General features: G+C 39.8%; 2 protein-coding genes and 1 long non-coding RNA gene across 4 annotated transcripts in view; 1 reads left to right on the forward strand and 2 right to left on the reverse strand.

Moving 5' to 3' along the window:
• LOC147874425 (uncharacterized) overlaps positions 1–18,132 on the reverse strand; it is a 99,375-nt gene that overhangs the window by 55,280 nt on the left and 25,963 nt on the right. The gene's annotated exons all lie outside the window — the stretch shown is intronic.
• Positions 391–6,479, forward strand: LOC147874426 (translocon-associated protein subunit beta-like). 2 transcript variants are annotated; one of them, XM_087344750.1, is made up of 3 exons: positions 391–453; positions 4,740–4,970; positions 5,505–6,479. In XM_087344750.1, exons 1-3 carry the CDS (start codon positions 406–408, stop codon positions 5,589–5,591), a joined length of 366 nt encoding a protein of 121 aa, XP_087200876.1. In that variant the 5' UTR covers positions 391–405; the 3' UTR covers positions 5,592–6,479. The 2 variants fall into 2 exon arrangements, with proteins under 2 accessions (XP_087200876.1, XP_087200875.1); XM_087344749.1 differs by lacking the exon at positions 391–453 and having other exon boundaries at positions 4,336–4,970.
• Positions 1,241–17,333, reverse strand: LOC147874427 (peroxisomal multifunctional enzyme type 2-like). Its single transcript, XM_087344748.1, has 16 exons — positions 17,256–17,333; positions 16,596–16,733; positions 15,598–15,742; positions 15,032–15,159; positions 14,687–14,803; positions 14,093–14,292; positions 13,599–13,659; positions 13,362–13,525; positions 11,921–12,044; positions 11,570–11,742; positions 10,990–11,166; positions 10,099–10,260; positions 5,737–5,878; positions 5,288–5,383; positions 4,698–4,860; positions 1,241–3,360 (listed from the first exon to the last, which is right to left on the reverse strand). The coding sequence occupies exons 1-14, from the start codon at positions 17,308–17,310 to the stop codon at positions 5,322–5,324; spliced, it is 1,848 nt and encodes a 615-aa protein (XP_087200874.1). The 5' UTR covers positions 17,311–17,333; the 3' UTR covers positions 1,241–3,360; positions 4,698–4,860; positions 5,288–5,321.

Raw genomic sequence — 18,132 nt, forward strand, 5'->3', positions numbered from 1 at the left:
ACGCTATCCATTCGGCTACCAGGCTCCTACAAGATTACGATTCTGGATCTTCCTGATATATCGATGCCCTGCTCTTTCCCGCCAATACGTAGTTTACTGGGTTCACTACTAGAATTCGCTGTAGTCAAGTTCGCGCAGAGATAGAGTTGGTAAAATTTGTTGCGTGAATCTAGTCTTCGGAGTGTTGGAGGTGCTGTAAGATTATGTGTGCGAACAGCGATCTAGGTGGGCTGTCATCAGGTTACGGAATGATAGGGTGTTCTCGTTTAACGGTTGAGGTTATGTGTCGATGATTCCCGAGGAATCAAATAAATAAACGCCATGAGGCGTTTACGGCATTGATAAGTGACATTTATATACTCAGAAGTGTGTGTGGTGTGCCCCCCTCCCCAAGAACAAAAGTACATGTTCAATCAACTGCGTCATCAGAATGCTGTTTATTTTTGCATTTGTGTTAGTTAAAAGTGAATGCATTTTGTCTTTCTGGGAATAGCTGAGAGAAGAAGCTTAATTTATCCTTGGGATTTTACTCGGGGAAAAGCTGTCTGTCACCTGACCAGCCTACTGCTTGCCAGGAAATCAGTGGAGTATGTTCAGTACACTTGGCAGGCTCACTTCATATCGCAACAGAAACCTGACCTGCCTACTGCTTGCTCAATTTATTTTTATGTTTTGCCGTATCACAATGTTGTTGCACATTAAATCCCTTACCAGCTGTAACATTAACTTCACAAAGTTTACAGAACAGAATTGTTCCATCAGAACTAAAATATTCCTCACCGAAATCTTTAATGAAAGCTCTTAACTTTGCACTTTCAGAACACCACTTTTGGCATCTGAACTAAATGAAGGATTCACTGTAAATGCCCGAGAAATGTAGTTTCAAGTAAAAATTTCATACCCAAAATATGAATTTTATCCTCAAAATATAACAAAAATGATCCTAACCATGAATCACCAGTATTGTTCCCAACAAACTGTGGTCAACCAGTGTCCTTGAAGATCTAAACATGATTTTGTGATTGTAAATAAAATTTTCATGAAGCAGAGTCCTTGAGAAGCTAATAGTAGATCATACAGTAAAGACTGCACCAAACCCTTAATTTAGTATGACTCCTTCTTGTTCCTGTACGAACAAATATCTTTGAACAGAATGAGCAGTTGATTGATCCACTGGTTGCTTAGCCGCCTGACTGTGATTAAGAGATCAAGTGGCTAAAAGGGTGAATGAACTGACTAATTGATTCGTAGGCTATTTAATAATTATATTTCAACCGTACAAATTACTTAATACTAAATGGGATTAGGATTATTGTGAATGGAGGATCCAAGACATGAAATTGTAATCTGAACAAAATTAAACAAACAGCGATGCAAATACATAGTAATTAAATGGCTAATTTGAAGGAAAAAAAACATGCACAAACAATATTGATTATATAACTATCCACTGCTAATACTAAAGTGCCACTACATTCCTTGGGCAACACCAACCACCCACTGGTTTCTTGATTTGAACACTTTCCCAAAAAAACAGCACAATTCATGAAGCTCCTCATTATGTAATTTTCTCTCGCTGCCTGTATGTTTCTCTTAGTTACATGTATTCTGCTCATCACAGACATCAGTGCAAGACACCAAGTTTAACACCCACACAAAACAGCAGGTGAAATAAGTAGCCATTATTATCTGTAATTAAGAACTTTTCCAAAAGCAGGAACTTTGAACAATGAAGCATGAACTGGCCTTCAACCTAATAGAGGAAATAAATGTCTTAAATATACTGTCTCTTAGTATAACGATATTGCACAGTTCAGTATCACCTCACAATTGAATAAATATAGTCATTTCTTTCACTCTGATGTTGGAAACATACATGGCACCTATCACACCGTGCAAAGACGTCCATTCGACACAGCCCACACTGACAGGTTAATATTTCCCACTTATAGGACCACAGTTCCCTTGTTCTGTAGTGTCCTCTGTATCAATGAAACATTATGTCCATGTGACCATGCACTCTTTCTCCTACACAGTAACAATTCTAAGGCCATGTGATATCCCCAATTTCATCATGATCATGTAGTGACTGCTTACCATAATATACTACCAACATAATAAACAACAGGAAGCAGCAATTACCTGGCATGTCACAGCATTAGTGGGGGAGCCTACACAGACAAGACATGCAACATAAATCACATGCGTTGCGCATATGCGCATGCCAATCCAAATGTTCTTGGATCAGCACACAGGACTAAAACACAATTCTAACACACATGAAGAATCACAGCAAGGTGAAAAATCACTAACACACTGTCTGACCGGTATTCTACACTACTGTGAATGAAACAGTGATCCACAGAGCAATAAAATTAATTTAGTGTCCTACAAAACAACTCATTACAAAGATGGTTGCCTGCGACGTTGCACAGACTGATTTTTACATTAAATGGTGCAACAACCTGCAAGACATCCACCTCCATATTCACTATCATAAGAACCTCAAAACCCAATTCAGTAATGGCAGATGACAAAGTTAAAATGAACAGAAGATCAAGAGAACTGAAATGGTAGATATTCACACCAAATTTCACAAAAACCAGTCAACTGCTGTGTAACTGAATCAGGCTAGATGGACATACACATGCAGCTTACTTAATTAATAAGACTGCTTTATAAGTCATTCAAAAACCACTGGATCAACTGGCATATTCTGATACACTATGATCAGATTCAACTGGAAGATCTGAGGAAACTGACAAAAAAAACCCTCTTCAGTCAGGACAGCAAATCCCCTGCTGAGACTTGTGCATAGGACGTAATTCATTTGAGAAACAGGAGTGCTAACACCACACTGCTATAATTTACTGGTAGAATCACTCCTTCCCAAACGAGGATTTGCACAGAATAGTTTTGTCCATGTACTACACAACAATTCAGATCATTTTTTCCTTACGCATAGGAGATATTTATTTATGGGGGATTTACACTAGTGACAGACTTCCTTCCTGTTGCTATAAAACAAGTTTGTGTCCCAAATTCCCCAAACCCTATTTCCTTCATGTATTCTAAAACACAGGTAACCCACAAATTTAGCATTCTGTACTTGCTATAGTACATTCTTTTCCAACTGAAACACATTTTCTCATCTTACATTCAGTTCACATATGAATAAAATGGGAAGAACCCTGAGAGAAGGCACAGACAGACCACAGAAATCACGTCCACAACATTCACAATAACACTCACCTGCGAGCTTCTTCGTACTTAATCTGCTGTCGCAAGAACACCGCATTCTTCAGCAGTTCCTGTATGTTACCAAGGTTATCCTCTGCCCCCTCCATAGACTTCACTGCCCTGGAGAACAATACAACTGCTGAAAAAACTACACAAAGTTCTGGGAAGGTCTTGTGATTCTCACTTTTCTTCCAAATCATATATATATACAGATAGATAGACACACGCACACACACCATATTTGGCGACTTTGTGTCAGGACTCAGGATCTTATTCCTTTGCCAGGCAGAAATGTCAAATGAATGAAGGTCTAAAATCACTAAGTTAATTGATTAAATAATAAGCTTTCCTTGTAACATAAAGAAATTACACTTCACATAATTCAAAATGTCAACTAGAAATGAGCAAGATGCTGCTACAAGCCTGTGGAAAAGTATTCACTTGGGAACAAGGTTCCTCTTGAATACTAGTGAACGAACAGAATTTCCTTTAAACCTTACCCAATGGCATACTCCACATCGTAGCAACGTCCCTGCAACTCATGATGCAGTCTGGTAACTTCTACCCTCTTCTCCACCATCGGGGGCAGTGCTTTGCAATGTTACGTATATAAGTTCAACATAAACAACTCAATCCATGTTTGACACGTTTTCAAACCTTTTTTAACTTTCATTTCCAATTCCGGGTCTGATGACAGAGACATCGACATGATTCTCAACACAGTTACGTTATATTACCGATAACAAAGCACATCCATATGTGCCTAATAATTATTCCAAATAATCGCATACGAAGTACAGCCGATTAACAAACTACAGTTCTGAGTTACAAAGCATGTTACAAACTATGGAACTTCTAAACTTCCGTGTTTAACAGTGAAGCCAAAACAGTTTCATTTTAACATTGGCAACGGCTGGAACGGTATATTTTATCGTCATTAACTTTTAAATTGGTGACAATGAAGGGAACCGGAACTAATTTTTAAGTGCGGTCATTGCCAGTAGGAGTCGAATTACATGCTTTGTTGCTTGTGAGTTGGCAACGAGTTGGAAGTTTTGATAAAGAAGTGCCATTCCGTTGGGAAAGATTCCAAGTACTCGTGCGTACAACACGTTGGGGAGTGTATAAATTAATATTTCGTTAAAAGTCTTGAAAGAATGAAATTTCTAAGTATTTTTGTTCTCGCAGCCCTAGCTGCTTATGTAGATGGTAATGAGGAAGAAGAAACGGGTGCCAGATTGCTAATTTCGAAACAGATACTGAATAGATATCTGGTTGAAGACATGGACATAGTAGCTGGGATATTTAGATGTCATATTGTTTCAGAAAAATTATCGTCCGGTTGTTTTTGCAGAATAGAAATTTTTACATATCATAGGCCGTTTATGTTACAAGCCAAAGAATATGGAGCATCTCATGATAATATTGTATTTAGTACCCATATAATACCAACATACCTCATAAACTTGTTTGATTATAACACACAACATTCTTTGCAGTACACACTATATAATGTTGGCACAAGTACTGCTCTTGGTGTTAAGCTGAGTGACAGTAGCTTTCACAAAGAGGCCTTCACTTTGGTGGGTGGTCAGCTCAACATCAAGATTGACAGGATCCCTGCAGGGACAAATGTATCTCATGTAGTAGTTGTCAGACCAAGGAAATATGGATACTTCAACTTCACAGCTGCAGAAGTCAACTACAGACCAACAGAGGATGCCTCTGAAGTGAGTTATCACTTGCATGGACCGTGGTCAAAATTTATAGAAATGTTTGTAATTTCCATTGTGCTGGTCCTAAATTATATATTTAGAATGTACAGGAAGCCATTGTAAAATAATGAGCATAAAACACAAATTCTTCAGATTGATAAAATGATTTTCATTTTGAAACATTTAAATATTACTTGGAAAATCCATCTATGGACACCATACTTGTTTCTGTCTGCTTCTCTGATATTCAAAGCTCATAATTAAAATGAACTGAGGACTGAATATAGCTAACATCAAAGCTAAAATTGAATATTAATCTCCAAACTTCTTACAAGTCTTCCAAGTGGTGTTCCTCAGGTTTCACCATCAAATTTCTGCATACATTTCATTTTTCCAGAACTTCTTGACAAATACATATGCCACAAAGCCTGTAATCATGTAAAATTCCTAAGTTTATCTCTTGTTTTGTTTTTTGGGTTTCTGTTAACATCGTCACACACTGCTCCTGTAGGACGCAACAGAAATGCATAACAAGTCTTTCCGTTTCAGCTGCAAGTGGCCGTGACAAGCGAACCCGGCGAGGGTCTCATCATTGCCTTCCGTGACTATGATAAGAAAACCCTGTCTCTCAAATGAGATACAAACCCAAGATCTGCCAGATATGAAGTAGGAGAATTAACCGCACAGACAAAACGTTTAACAGATGAAAGTTTTAAGTTAGTCTGTATAAAATTTACTCTCTAACAGTGCTGTAAATCCATGACAACTGTGTGATACATACTCCAGGTGGCAACAGTATTGCCATCTTTGGTGATGATGTACTGGAACACACCACCGATCTTCTTGGCACGCTCTGGGTTTGCCGCAACCCGCTTTTTCAGCAAGTCAAACACACCATCCGAATCCAGCGCCGATGTGGATGCCTGCACCAACAATGCAACCTCACATTACAGTTTACAAAGCCACCAACATCATACACCATTTCTGCATGTCTCTAGGAACCTGTTAACTCTCTGGTGATAGAAAACGAAGGTCGAACATTGCCAATACCAAACAGTATCACTAGCTGCAGGACCAAGCCACTTTGGCACAGTTCAAACACATCTGTATTTGTCTAAGATCCAGCTTAATATTATCCTCCCCTTAAATTCTCAGTCTTACTTATGTCCAATTTTTTTAACAGGATTCCCACCAAACTATGCATACATTATGTGTTTTCATCTTATGAACAACACATTTAGTCCTTTAGTTCACTATCCTAAGAATCCACTTATTTGATCCTTCAAGATCCCAAATAATATTTGGTTGTTTTCAAACACAATTTAGGTTCTTCACACAAAGAAAGAAACCATATTTTACAACCATACAAAAGTGGAAAAATATGGATATGATGTAATTTGATCTTTAGCATTACTGAGAGTAGTTTCGATGGTTACACACTCTGTAATCAATAATGAGTACTTCCTGAACGTGTTAAATATTTATGAATACTATATTTTTAGCTTAAAAACAAATGCAAAACCATGTTCATATTTTCATTCTATGTCAGGACATGAGATATGCCTCTGAACTACAAATTCCAGTTTTCACTTCCCTCACCTTGGTGGACCTCATCACAGCAGGCATAGTGACTGACTGATGCAACCAGCATACATCAGAGCTACTCACTTGTGTTTCTTCCATGACCTTGAACACAGCTACTGTACTGTACATGTAGGCTAAAGTGCAAAGTCTTTCCTGCCTCCTTGACAGTGACTCAGCTAGTCAAAAAACTTACTGCTTTTACAAAACAAAGGTTCATTATTCTGTTACACAAAACACACACAAATGGCCATATCATGACTCGGCTCCACCCCCAGCATCATGCCAAAATTTTTTTCCAAGTCTAAGCCAATTTCTGACCTAATGACATTTTACATAAACAAGTGTAGTGAAACAATGTATTCATGTGACAACTTCTCTTTGTCTCCCACAGTTCACTATTCACAAAGCACTAAGTGAACTGTACAAATCGTGAAGTTTCTTTAATGATGTAAGACTTGAGGTTCTCACAGCGGTGAATATGAAGATTTCTGTCTTCTGGGTTATTGCGCTGTGTAGTCTGGTCGATGTTAACCAACGTTTCAGAGGTCATACTGCCTCCGTCATCAGGGCGATGATATTTGGAAAAACATTGATTCAAATATACGGCTTTTCGCTGATGATTGTATAGTATACAGGAAAATAATGGATAGTAGTGACATTGATAAGTTACAGACAGATATGAATAGATTATGGGAATGGGCGGTAGAAAATGAAATGAAGATAAATCCAGGTAAAAGTAAAGCAGTCAGCTTCAATAGAGCTAGGGTGAAGGATAAGCTGAGTTACTTTTTTGGGGATCAATTAATTCCAGAGGCAAATAGCTTTAAGTACTTAGGAATACTTATTCGCAGTGATCTGAGCTGGGCAGATCATGTGAATTATACACTAATTAAAGCATGGAAGGCTCTCCATTTCGTAATGCGTATACTAAAAAAGGGAAATAACAATACGAAACGTTTAGCTTATACGTCGCTAGTGAGACCGATACTTGAATATGGAGCTGTGTGTTGGGACCCTTACAGGGAAGGACAGGTAAGAGCACTAAATCGGGTGCAGAAGAGAGCGGCTAAATTTGCTAATTTCACGAACGAATCTGGTTGGGAAACATTGGCACAGCGTAGATTGATAGCCCGAATGTGCGCCCTTTTCAAAGCATACACGGGGGGCCGGGCTTGGAAAATGATAGAGGATAGATTATTAAAGCCATGCTACCTGGGCAGGGACGATCATACTCGGAAAATTAGGACTAGGAAACAAAGAACGGATGTAGGCAAATATTCCTTTGTAAATAGGACCATAAGAAGCTGGAACCAATTACCTCCAGGCGTGCTAGAGTCTTTCCCCTGTAAATTAGGCACCTTTAGAAAGAGGGTCAGAAAAGTAGTTACAAGCTAAGGGTTATTAAGTTGGGAATAAATGGTGATAAGTGAAGTGAAGTGTCTTAGTCTCCAAGTGATGAAGGGCTGTAGTTCTTTGGGATAAAATTTTCATGTACTGAGAGCGGACTTTATATTCCACTCTTAAGTATTGTGATTAATTAGTGGATGTGTGTTTTTTTATTGTGTCAGATGTTTTATTTTGAGTGTGGTATGTTGTATTGTTGTGTCTCATTGTATTGTTGTGTGAGTGCATCAGTTCATGACGTTTGTAATACATTACAGTTATTGTCTTATGTCTAGGTGGTATTAAGTTCTTTTTTTTAAGGTAAGTACTTGAGGTTGGATGGTTTTGTAATTTATGAGTTGGTTGATTTTGAGTGGGATGTGTTGTTTTTGTTGTGTCCTTTTTTATTGTTTTGTTCTGTCTCTGTGTTGATGTATCTCATTGTATGTTGTGTCTTATGGTTTTTGTTGTGTCCTTTGTTTATTGTTTTGTTGTGTCTCATTGTGTTGATGTATCCCATTGTTTGTGTGTCATATTGTTTTTGTTGTGTCCTTTTGTTTATTGTTTTGTTCTGTCTCTGTGTTGATGTATCTCATTGTTTATTGTGTCTTATTGTTTTTGTTGTGTCCTTTGTTTATTGTTTTGTTGTGTCTCATTGTGTTGATGTATCCCATTGTTTGGGTGTCATATTGTTTTTGTTGTGTCCTTTTGTTTATTGTTTTGTTCTGTCTCATTGTGTTGATGTATCTCATTGTTCTGTTCTGTCTCATTGTTTTGTATGTTATTGTAGGACACTGCCACCGGGTATAAACCCATTTGCAGTCAATAATAAATAATAATAATAATAAAATCGTGAAGTTTCTTCCTCACTTTGCCCACTGAAGATGCAAATATCCTGAGAAATTGATTTGCAGATATTTACCATAAGCTGGAAATGTAACTAGGAAAGAGAAAACAAAGAAATTCCATAGAGCTTTTGAGTAACCTCTGAAGACCAACTAGGAAATTAAAGAAAATAATTAACCCCTTCAGCCACAGTGAAGGTGCATAATATTCTATCAATCCATTGTTACCTCAAAGAAAACACAACACGTCTCCACGACAACACTAAACTAGTTAATGCTGCTTAGAGAAATAAATTACTGTTTATTCTGAGATCAATATAAAACCCACATTATATATTCTGTGGGCAAAATGCAGAGATAATGACTGTTACAGCAGGTGGTACAAACAGTTACAACTCAGCTTTAAAGGGTTAAAATGGATCTTACTGAAGATGTGATACTAGCAATGCTGTAATGTTTGGGATCTTAACAAAAAGGAAACATAACCTTGTCACTGAGAGTAAGAAATTGCTAGGCTGAACAATGCAGGTTATCACAAGATAACAGAATATCAGTTACACTTTATATCGATTATAAACACAACTTGCAATCTGTAGGAACAAACACCACACAGCTCAGGCCTGCCTCATGGACTTATCTTGAACCACTTGAACACAATCCACAACCTAACACCCAGTATTTTAAAGATCCATTTTAATATTACACTCCCATCTATGAGTTGGTCTCTGAAGCCATCTCTTCCCTCAGGTTTTCCACACAAAATTCTGTACTCATTTCATGTGTTGCTCATGCATGCTGTATGCCCTGCCCATCAGAGCTTTCTTATCATTTTACTAAAAATCCAGAATTAAATCTTATATTTGGCTCATTAAACCCACACTAAATTAAACATTCTCCAACACACAATTACAGAATTTACATCAAAATGTACATTTATATTAAGTAAGCTTTACATGCAAACAACACAGCTCAAATGCTTCGTCTTGTTTAGTAGCAGTGTACTGCATAATCAAATTGCATTTTTCTGTGAGGAACCTGCAATATGTGTGACTTTTTATTTCCACTGCGTAGACATGAAATTTAACACAAAAATTTCTTTGGAAAAGCTGAAAGGAAAACACTTGGGAGATCTACACACACACAGACATTACTAAAATGCACCTTAGAGAAATATGATGTGAAGAAATAGATAGACTCAACCAGCTCATGACAGAGCATAAGGGCAGAATTATGTGAACGTGGTGAAAGGCCAGCAGCAACGAAATTTCTCACCAGCAGAACAACCATCATCAAAGATGATCTTGGCCCATCAGTCAGCCACAAAAACATACCTTGTGCTGCGGGACGGATGCCTCGGTGAGATCGACATATGCGCCAGATATCACCACGCTCCCCGTCTCTTTCACCTTGGTCTGAAAGTGGATACGGTTCCCCTGTTGCCACATGTCAGTCTGTAGTGTCTGCCCAGGGATAACCGGCTTGCTGAACCGAGCCTGTAAACCAGTGACAGTCATCATTTTCTTCATACCCTCACACTCTGATGGCCTGTGTAGTGCAACGATCTAAACCATATTAATGGGGATATCAGGTTGCATCTCAGTCCAGTTTCTGACTATCCTTCTCAGGCTAATCAGAGTTCTCCTCAGTCCCTCCAAAGAACTTCCAGCATAGTAACATGAAAATTAATATTACTGCCCCTTTCCAAATTCTCTCATTCTATCTGATGCTATATAACCTCTGAAAATGAAACAGATTCATGAAATAACATCATATTTAACAATCTCTCTGATGGTAAAAAAGTACAAAGAACTTACAAAGCAACAAGATGATAAATTAAAAAAAAAAAAATGAAATGGTAAAATGTTATGAACAGTCCTCCGGAATTACAACTTAGAAATCTACTATCAAGCCACACCATTGCACCATGCTTCACATGAATATTTTTTTACTTACCATAGGCCTCCCTTAACGTATCCACTGTGAATGGGAGTCACGGTTATGAAGTATTCCAACAGGGATGCGAGAAAATAGGAAAGCATGTGGAAAGAATAAGAAAGCACAATGACTGACATCAATTGAACTGTACATCAGACACGGAAGAGGCAAGTGAAAAATGCTGTGAACACAAACAATCCATAGAACAACAGAAAGAGGGTGCTGGAATGTTATCATGAGAATGTGAAAATAGGAAAGCCCCAAAAAGAGATGTTTCTATTACACACCTTTATGGCTTTGAATTTGGTTGGATCATTATCCGCATACTGCTGTAGGACATGGCGGGCTGAGAAGCCCAGCGAACACAGACCGTGCAGGATGGGCCGATCAAATCCACCAAATGCAGCCACATTCGGGTCAATGTGAAGTGGGTTGCGGTCTCCAGACAGTCGGTAGAGTGCAGCCTGCAGGAAATAATGTTGAAGTGAAGAAACATTGACAATTAATTTGTAGGTGTGTTTATGATCTCTCTGCATACTAAATTCTACAGACTTAGCTGCAGTGTTTCATTAGTCAAAATTTTCACACACAGCAATAAGTGCAGATTCAAAGCAGTCAGCATTTTCAGTCTACATCAAATAATCTTAAGGATGCACATTTTACAAAGCTCTATCACCACAAATATGTCAAGATCTTAATTAGATTGTGCTTCTTCTCCATATTTCACACGTTAGTACTACTGACAGAAGAAACTAAAAATACATACACAGAATAAGAAAAGTTACATTCACTCCTCCCCCCCCCCCCCCCCCAAAGAAAAATAACCAAAGAGCCTCACACGTAACACATGCTTCCCTCTATTCTGACCTGATCAAGAGACGTGCGTTGCTCAACAGACAAATCAGGAATCCGCTTTGGTGGTTCTGCTGTTGGCACATCATAGGGTGAAGTACGCTTGTCTGTAACACCCTTCATTCCAACAGCAAATGTTGTCAGCAGGGACTGTGCCACCTTCTCACCACTTTCATCAAATGTCTCCACTGCAATAATGACAACAGACAGCAACTGAATTTGTATCACCTTGAAGACTAGACTTTTAAACCACTTATATTCCCCCTAGCCTAGACAGATCAAAGAAAAAGAGACACGTTACAACTGCACGAACCAAGTTGACAGAAGTTACAAATGGCATGATCATACTGCACAATTTTATCTCACCTTCCACCAGCACAACAGTCCCGGATCCCTTGTCCAACATATCCACCACCTTGAAGTGCACCTCAAGAGTCCCTTCACTGTTGATGGGACGCAGAACCTCCAAGTACTGCTCACCATGCAACATCTGGCAACATAGCAGCAACACGATCCTCCTCAGTCAACTCCAATTATGTACTCAATAGTTTCTCATTCCTTTGTGCCTCATCAGCAACCCTAAGGTTCATAATCCAATCAGTCTCTACGTCGAAACCACTGAACTATCTTTAAGTTAGCAGAACTTCTCGAATCCATTTAGTGGAAAGAAAGAAAGAAAGAAATACTTTATGATATATCTGCAAAAACAACTGAATACTGTCATTTGTTTACATGACCGAGTGGCATGCCAGTGGGAAGCATCTACACTCTGTGCAGCTAACTGAATCAGTGTGAATTCTATCCTCACTCTCTCTATGGTGCAGGATATTCTTTGAAAAACTGACTGTATACTTGGCTTCTCAAAAAATAGAACACTTTCTTCATAGAAGCCAAAGGTTCATCACTGAGTTCACAAAAGCCTGCCATAAGACTAACCTGAGCCAGCTGCATCCAGTTTGCTCCATAGATTCCTATCTCCCAAAGGTCCATCTTAACGCCATCCCACCTACGCCAATGTCTCACCCACAATCTCCTCCCTTCAGGCCTTCTAACCAATATCTTGTAAACACCCCACCCCTCCACAATGCGTTCCGCATGTCCCGCCCGTCTTATCCTCCTCGATTTAATCGCCCTAACAGTATCAAGTGAGGGGTACAGTCTGTGAAGCTCATAATGCAATTTTCTTCCTGCCTCTTAGGTCGAAATATCCTAAACACTCTGTTCTCAAAGACCCTCAATCTATGTTCCTCCCTCAAAGTGGGAGACCAAGTTTAACACCCATACAGCACAACTTTTGTATCTTTAGTTTTCTTGATGTGAGATGAGAGGACAAAACATTTTGGACTGAATGATAGCAAGCATTCCCCGAGTCCACACCACACTGCTCAATTACAACTTCACTAGCATAGAATACGACCTGAATGATCCTCCGTTGCACTGAACAGAAAAACAACCCACAGCAGTATTATTTTTGCAGAAGCTGGATCTGCTTTCATTCCATGAGGACCAGCAGACTTTTAATTTCTTCCTCACTGCATGTACAGTGAACTAAACAAGTCAAGTGCGATGGAGACTGGCTATTATATTCGTAATAGACAAAGCACAGGCAGTAAAATGTGCCTTGCGTTAAGATATATGGACATGTTCAGCTGCGAAGGCAAGAAATGCACATACAGAGATGAAAACACAGCAAGAAGATTGTGAGGTGGCTCAGGGTTGCATCCGAAGGCAGGCTTCGAAATGACCGATGCTGAACCTTGCGGTTATCCTCAAAAGAGTCTGCTTATCAAGACATAACCTCACTTACCCTGGCAGGATTGAAATCCCTGCCACTGAACACCTCAGCAGTAACACTACACTCCATCACGGCAGACACGCCTTGCAACACGAGGAACGTCGGCAACGCAGAGAAGTCTGCGTGGCCTTCATACAGGAATCTCAGGTCACTTGGGTTGGTCACAGTGCTACCAACTGCAATAAAACAAACACATTACTTGTCTGTCACACTGTCACAAACACACGCACATAACGGCACATTACTCACCTCCCAGTGCATACAGGATCAGGTCACGAGGAGTGTATTGGAACTTTGTCACAACACTCTTCTGGAAAGGAAATCAGGACCTTAAACCATGTTCACAGAATAAGTGTCATCAAAAAGACAAAAGAAGTTCAATTCTGCACAAAGATTAGCCACCATCAATACTTGGATGGCAGCACCAGCCATTGCCAAAACTAATGTACACCTCATTTAACAAAATACTGGACCTCCAGTGGCGTAAGCCACAATGAAGCAGTCAGCTTCTTCCAACACCATACGCAAGAAACACACAACTGAAGTAACATAAACCACGTACTACAATTATGGCGACGGGCTAAAATCCTGTACACAATAAACAAAATTAATTCTGCTCATTCATACGTCTTATACTACACTCCCTCTATACACCTCCACTGGATCGTGCTTAGACACAGGGGTAACTTGAAGAATTACTATCTGAAAGCATATGCAAAAAACTACATCGAGTCATAACTCACGCCATCAGAAGAAAGCCCAGAGTTCGACTTCAACTGCTCCAGAACGGTCATCAGGGTACCAGATGCCTCCTGGATGGACTCCAATTTAACGGCAGCAGACATATCTTTCACCTTGCCCCAGTTCTCACAAACAGCCTCTGGCGTCACCAGCTCATTCATCTGTGCACGCAGCAGGCCGCCCGGTGAACGCACCAGATAACCTGAAGGTTGTCAGACAAGAACGCATCCTGATGGAAAGTTCTGCCGACACTCAGCACGGGAGGTAAACGGTTCTCTGCTTGTCTATCATTACTGCGTTTCATGGCTATTCCAAGCTGTCTCACTGAAATCAGGACCCTTGAAACATGAATCCGGTCATTCTACCGCTGTTGACACATCTACGGAAGTCCACATGCAGATTCTGCGACTTATCTACGATTGTGATTTGCAGTGAAAAAATCATTTCTGCATTTCACTGAAAGAGCAACAACAGACCCAACCTTCATGACCCTAATGAAATGCAGTCCTGTTTTGGACGGCATCACATGACTCAGAACCAGTGGTGTCGTTACAGGCATCGAGCATATTCCGAACAGGGGTGCCACTGACACTTACATTTTCCTGCCCAGCCAGCAGCAGACTCGATGATGGAGCCAGTCTCCTCACAGGATTCGTGACACAGCCACGCGACGACTGGCGCAATCAGCTCTGGGCGCAGCTGCGCAAAGAAATCTGTGCAACAAACAAGTGACTTATCAGTATCACATTAGTGTTTATAATCATGAGACAATATTAAAAACTGCTGATAACAGATCTCCAAAACATGAACTATTTATTACAACTGATAATATGACAAAAGGGTGAATATACTTCCAAAATGCACTGTTTGCATCATTTTGATGTTCATTTATTGTAAACAGAAGTGACACACTGTCAGGCTTTAGTATCAGCAGCACCCACCAGGTGGCAGGATGTCTTCAGTAAGCCGGGATGCCGCAGTTGGCACAATCACATTGCAGTGGATGTTGTCCTTCCTGCCCTCTATCGCTAACGTATTGTTCAGACCAACCAGCCCCATCTTGGCAGCACTGCAACCATAAAAAAAACATACATGGACTCCTCCCAAGAAATGCATAAAGCGGCCATCGCTCACACCAACTTTCTTATTTGAGAACAACTTTTCAGCCGCACAAATTACACAGTCCTGAAAGGAAGAGCGAACTGGAGAGGATGTAGAAGTGACCCTCGGTTATATAACACACTATCCCAGCATCTGTCTTGAGGAACTGTGGGGGAAAACAGTTTCTACCATTTCTGGCAACCAAAGACAAACTTTTATTTTTATAAATAACCAGAATGTTAAATCAATATTTCATAGGCGGGGGGAGGGGTGTATTGTAATTAATACTTTTAAATCCCAAAGATATTCAAAGCAGAACAGATTAATGTCCAAGATATCACGCACACATTATACAAATGATCAATCCTATGAAAGATAAATATACTGAAGTGTCACTAACACCGACCTGTAGTTTGCCTGCCCAAAGTTCCCATATAGACCAGAATTGGAGGATGTCACAATGACACGTCCATACTTTTGTTTACGGAAGTGAGGCCACGCGGCTCGAGTTGCCTTGAAAGCACCTGTTAGGTGTACGTCCTGAATTAAGCCTGCAACAGTAACAAATGATCATTAAACCTCAACAGCACTAGTAACTAGACAAAAAAGCATGCAAAACCATCACTGAACTCAAGAAATCTACCATAGTCCCTTTTCTTTTGGCCTCCTATACAATATCAATAACAGTCAAAACAGCTCAGCATAGCAGACAGTATTTGTCAAGGTTTTCCTCAGCCTCTCTAGGCAAATGCCATGGACAGTCTCTTGAAACTGGTCAGAACCACAATGAGAATAGACGCTTGTGAATTTTAACTCTTTCAGAATTAGTCTCTGCAGAAAAATGATATTCCAATTTCACTGAACTATCAGACTTCAAGGTAAAATGGCCCCTGGGACAGCTACATAATATCCAGTCACTGGCGCTCTTAGTTTTCTGCCTGACTGACTGTAGCAGTCCAAATACACTGAAAGTACCCCACAATCTGATATTATGGCCAAGAATAAGATTTAATCTCAAACATACTCCAGTCTGCGTCACTAATCCTGGAGAATGACTTGTCCCCCAGGATGCCAGCATTGTTCACTACCACATCTACTCGTCCAAACTCTTCCAGAGCCGTCTATATAATCTTCTCTCCATTCACCACAGAATCATAGTTGGCTACAGCCTTGCCACCTACCAGAAACAAAACAATCTACGATACAAATGCAATCCCGCGGTGCTGTGACTTCACCGTAAAACAGAAGTTGGAAAGGAAAGGGAATCAGACGGAGGTGGTAGAGGGGGACACAAGGAAGCAGTTTGTAAGAAGGAAGGAGAAAGAGAAGAGGTGAGAGGACAAACAAGAAACTTACATGCAAATGCAGTAGCAGCCAACAAGCATCATAATGCACTAAACCCACCTTTGTGCCGGATCTCTTCTACAACACTGTCTGCTGCACTGCTACTCTTCCCATCGCCATGGCGACCACCACCAAGGTCATTCACCACAACTGATGCTCCACGCTCCGCAAACAGCAGGGCATATGCTTTACCCAGGCCTGAAACATAAAGTCATGGCTGGTCAGAATTATGAGGAACTGGCACACAAGAAATGATAAGTGGGTGAAATGACACACAGAACTGTTCATTACAAGAAGTTGTAAGCAAATGCCATGATTAATACGATTATGAGACAATGGAAACAGACAAATGATAAAAGAGAAGGGTATTAACTCACCTCTGCAGTGCACACATCACATGGCATGTGGAGTCTCATCATACTTTAATATTATCATGACAACTTTTATCCATGGAAATGGACACACACAAACTGGTACAATTAAAACTGGAAACATACTGTTGTAGCAGCCCACACCCTTCAATTTCATATTTTTGTCTTAACAAATGAGGGAAAGAACTATATTTTTTTTGTACAATATAGTCATTAATGAAGCTGAAACCGCGAAGACAAGAACGATAACCTAAAATAATTTCGACACGAATTAAATATTTCCGAAAGAAAGTCTTGCATACTAGAAAAGCGATCAGGCACAAACATTATTTTCGTGTACGATAATCACCTGCACCAGCTCCTGTAACTACAACCACTCGGCCATCGAATCGCAGATCTGTCATGCTTAATAGGGCCCTACAGAAGTCCGAACCTGAAACAAGACGAAGTTACGTGACCAAACACACGGATAAGGTAGTACAAGTGCAATATTAACCAGTACTTCGTACCTTGTTTACTTTCGTGTGTATAACTGCGAAGTCATCGTCAAGAAATAATGTAACCGTTAAAATTATAATACAACGCACAAATTGCTAAATCTTACTACGTACGATAAATCCGCCGCTGTCTAGTCGTAGACTCCAAGACACAATCCACTACCACGAGATCATCACAGTTTGTGTGCTTGTGTTTTCAGACCTTCGCATCACATACGGCCAGTCTGCTGTCTGACATAACTGCAAAACCTCTGTACAATAAATATGTACTGTACTTCAAAACAGGTTACGAAAGTGATCGACGCAATTTCGCTAGTCATTCTTTCCCATATCGATATATTTAGATTAATGCAGTGCTACCAATAGTATCAGTAGATCTAGCGAAAATGTTCGAAAGCAACAAATGGCATTTTACCTGTCTGAATGTAGAGTTCCCAAATTGAGATATTTCCTTGCCCTACTTTCACATTTTATACCTTGTATCATAATATCCCATAGAAACTGTACTTACTGTTTTTATCTTTCTTAACTCATGTCACAGTTTTCCTGCCTATGTTATTAATACAGAAAAGAAACAAGACTAACTCAAAAGCATGAAGTAACAAGGGGAATATGCTTACTGCCTTCATCACCAGAGAGATCGCCTAATAATGGTGTCAATTTATATTACACTACACTGCGCAATATCCCACAACGTTGTCATCTTCACACTCTTTTCCCATGAGCATC

Source organism: Zootermopsis nevadensis, unplaced genomic scaffold (assembly GCF_977971745.1).
Source record: "Zootermopsis nevadensis isolate Lab colony 2312 unplaced genomic scaffold, Znev_1.0 Znev_ptg000008l, whole genome shotgun sequence".
Taxonomy (NCBI): Eukaryota; Metazoa; Arthropoda; class Insecta; order Blattodea; family Termopsidae; genus Zootermopsis; species Zootermopsis nevadensis.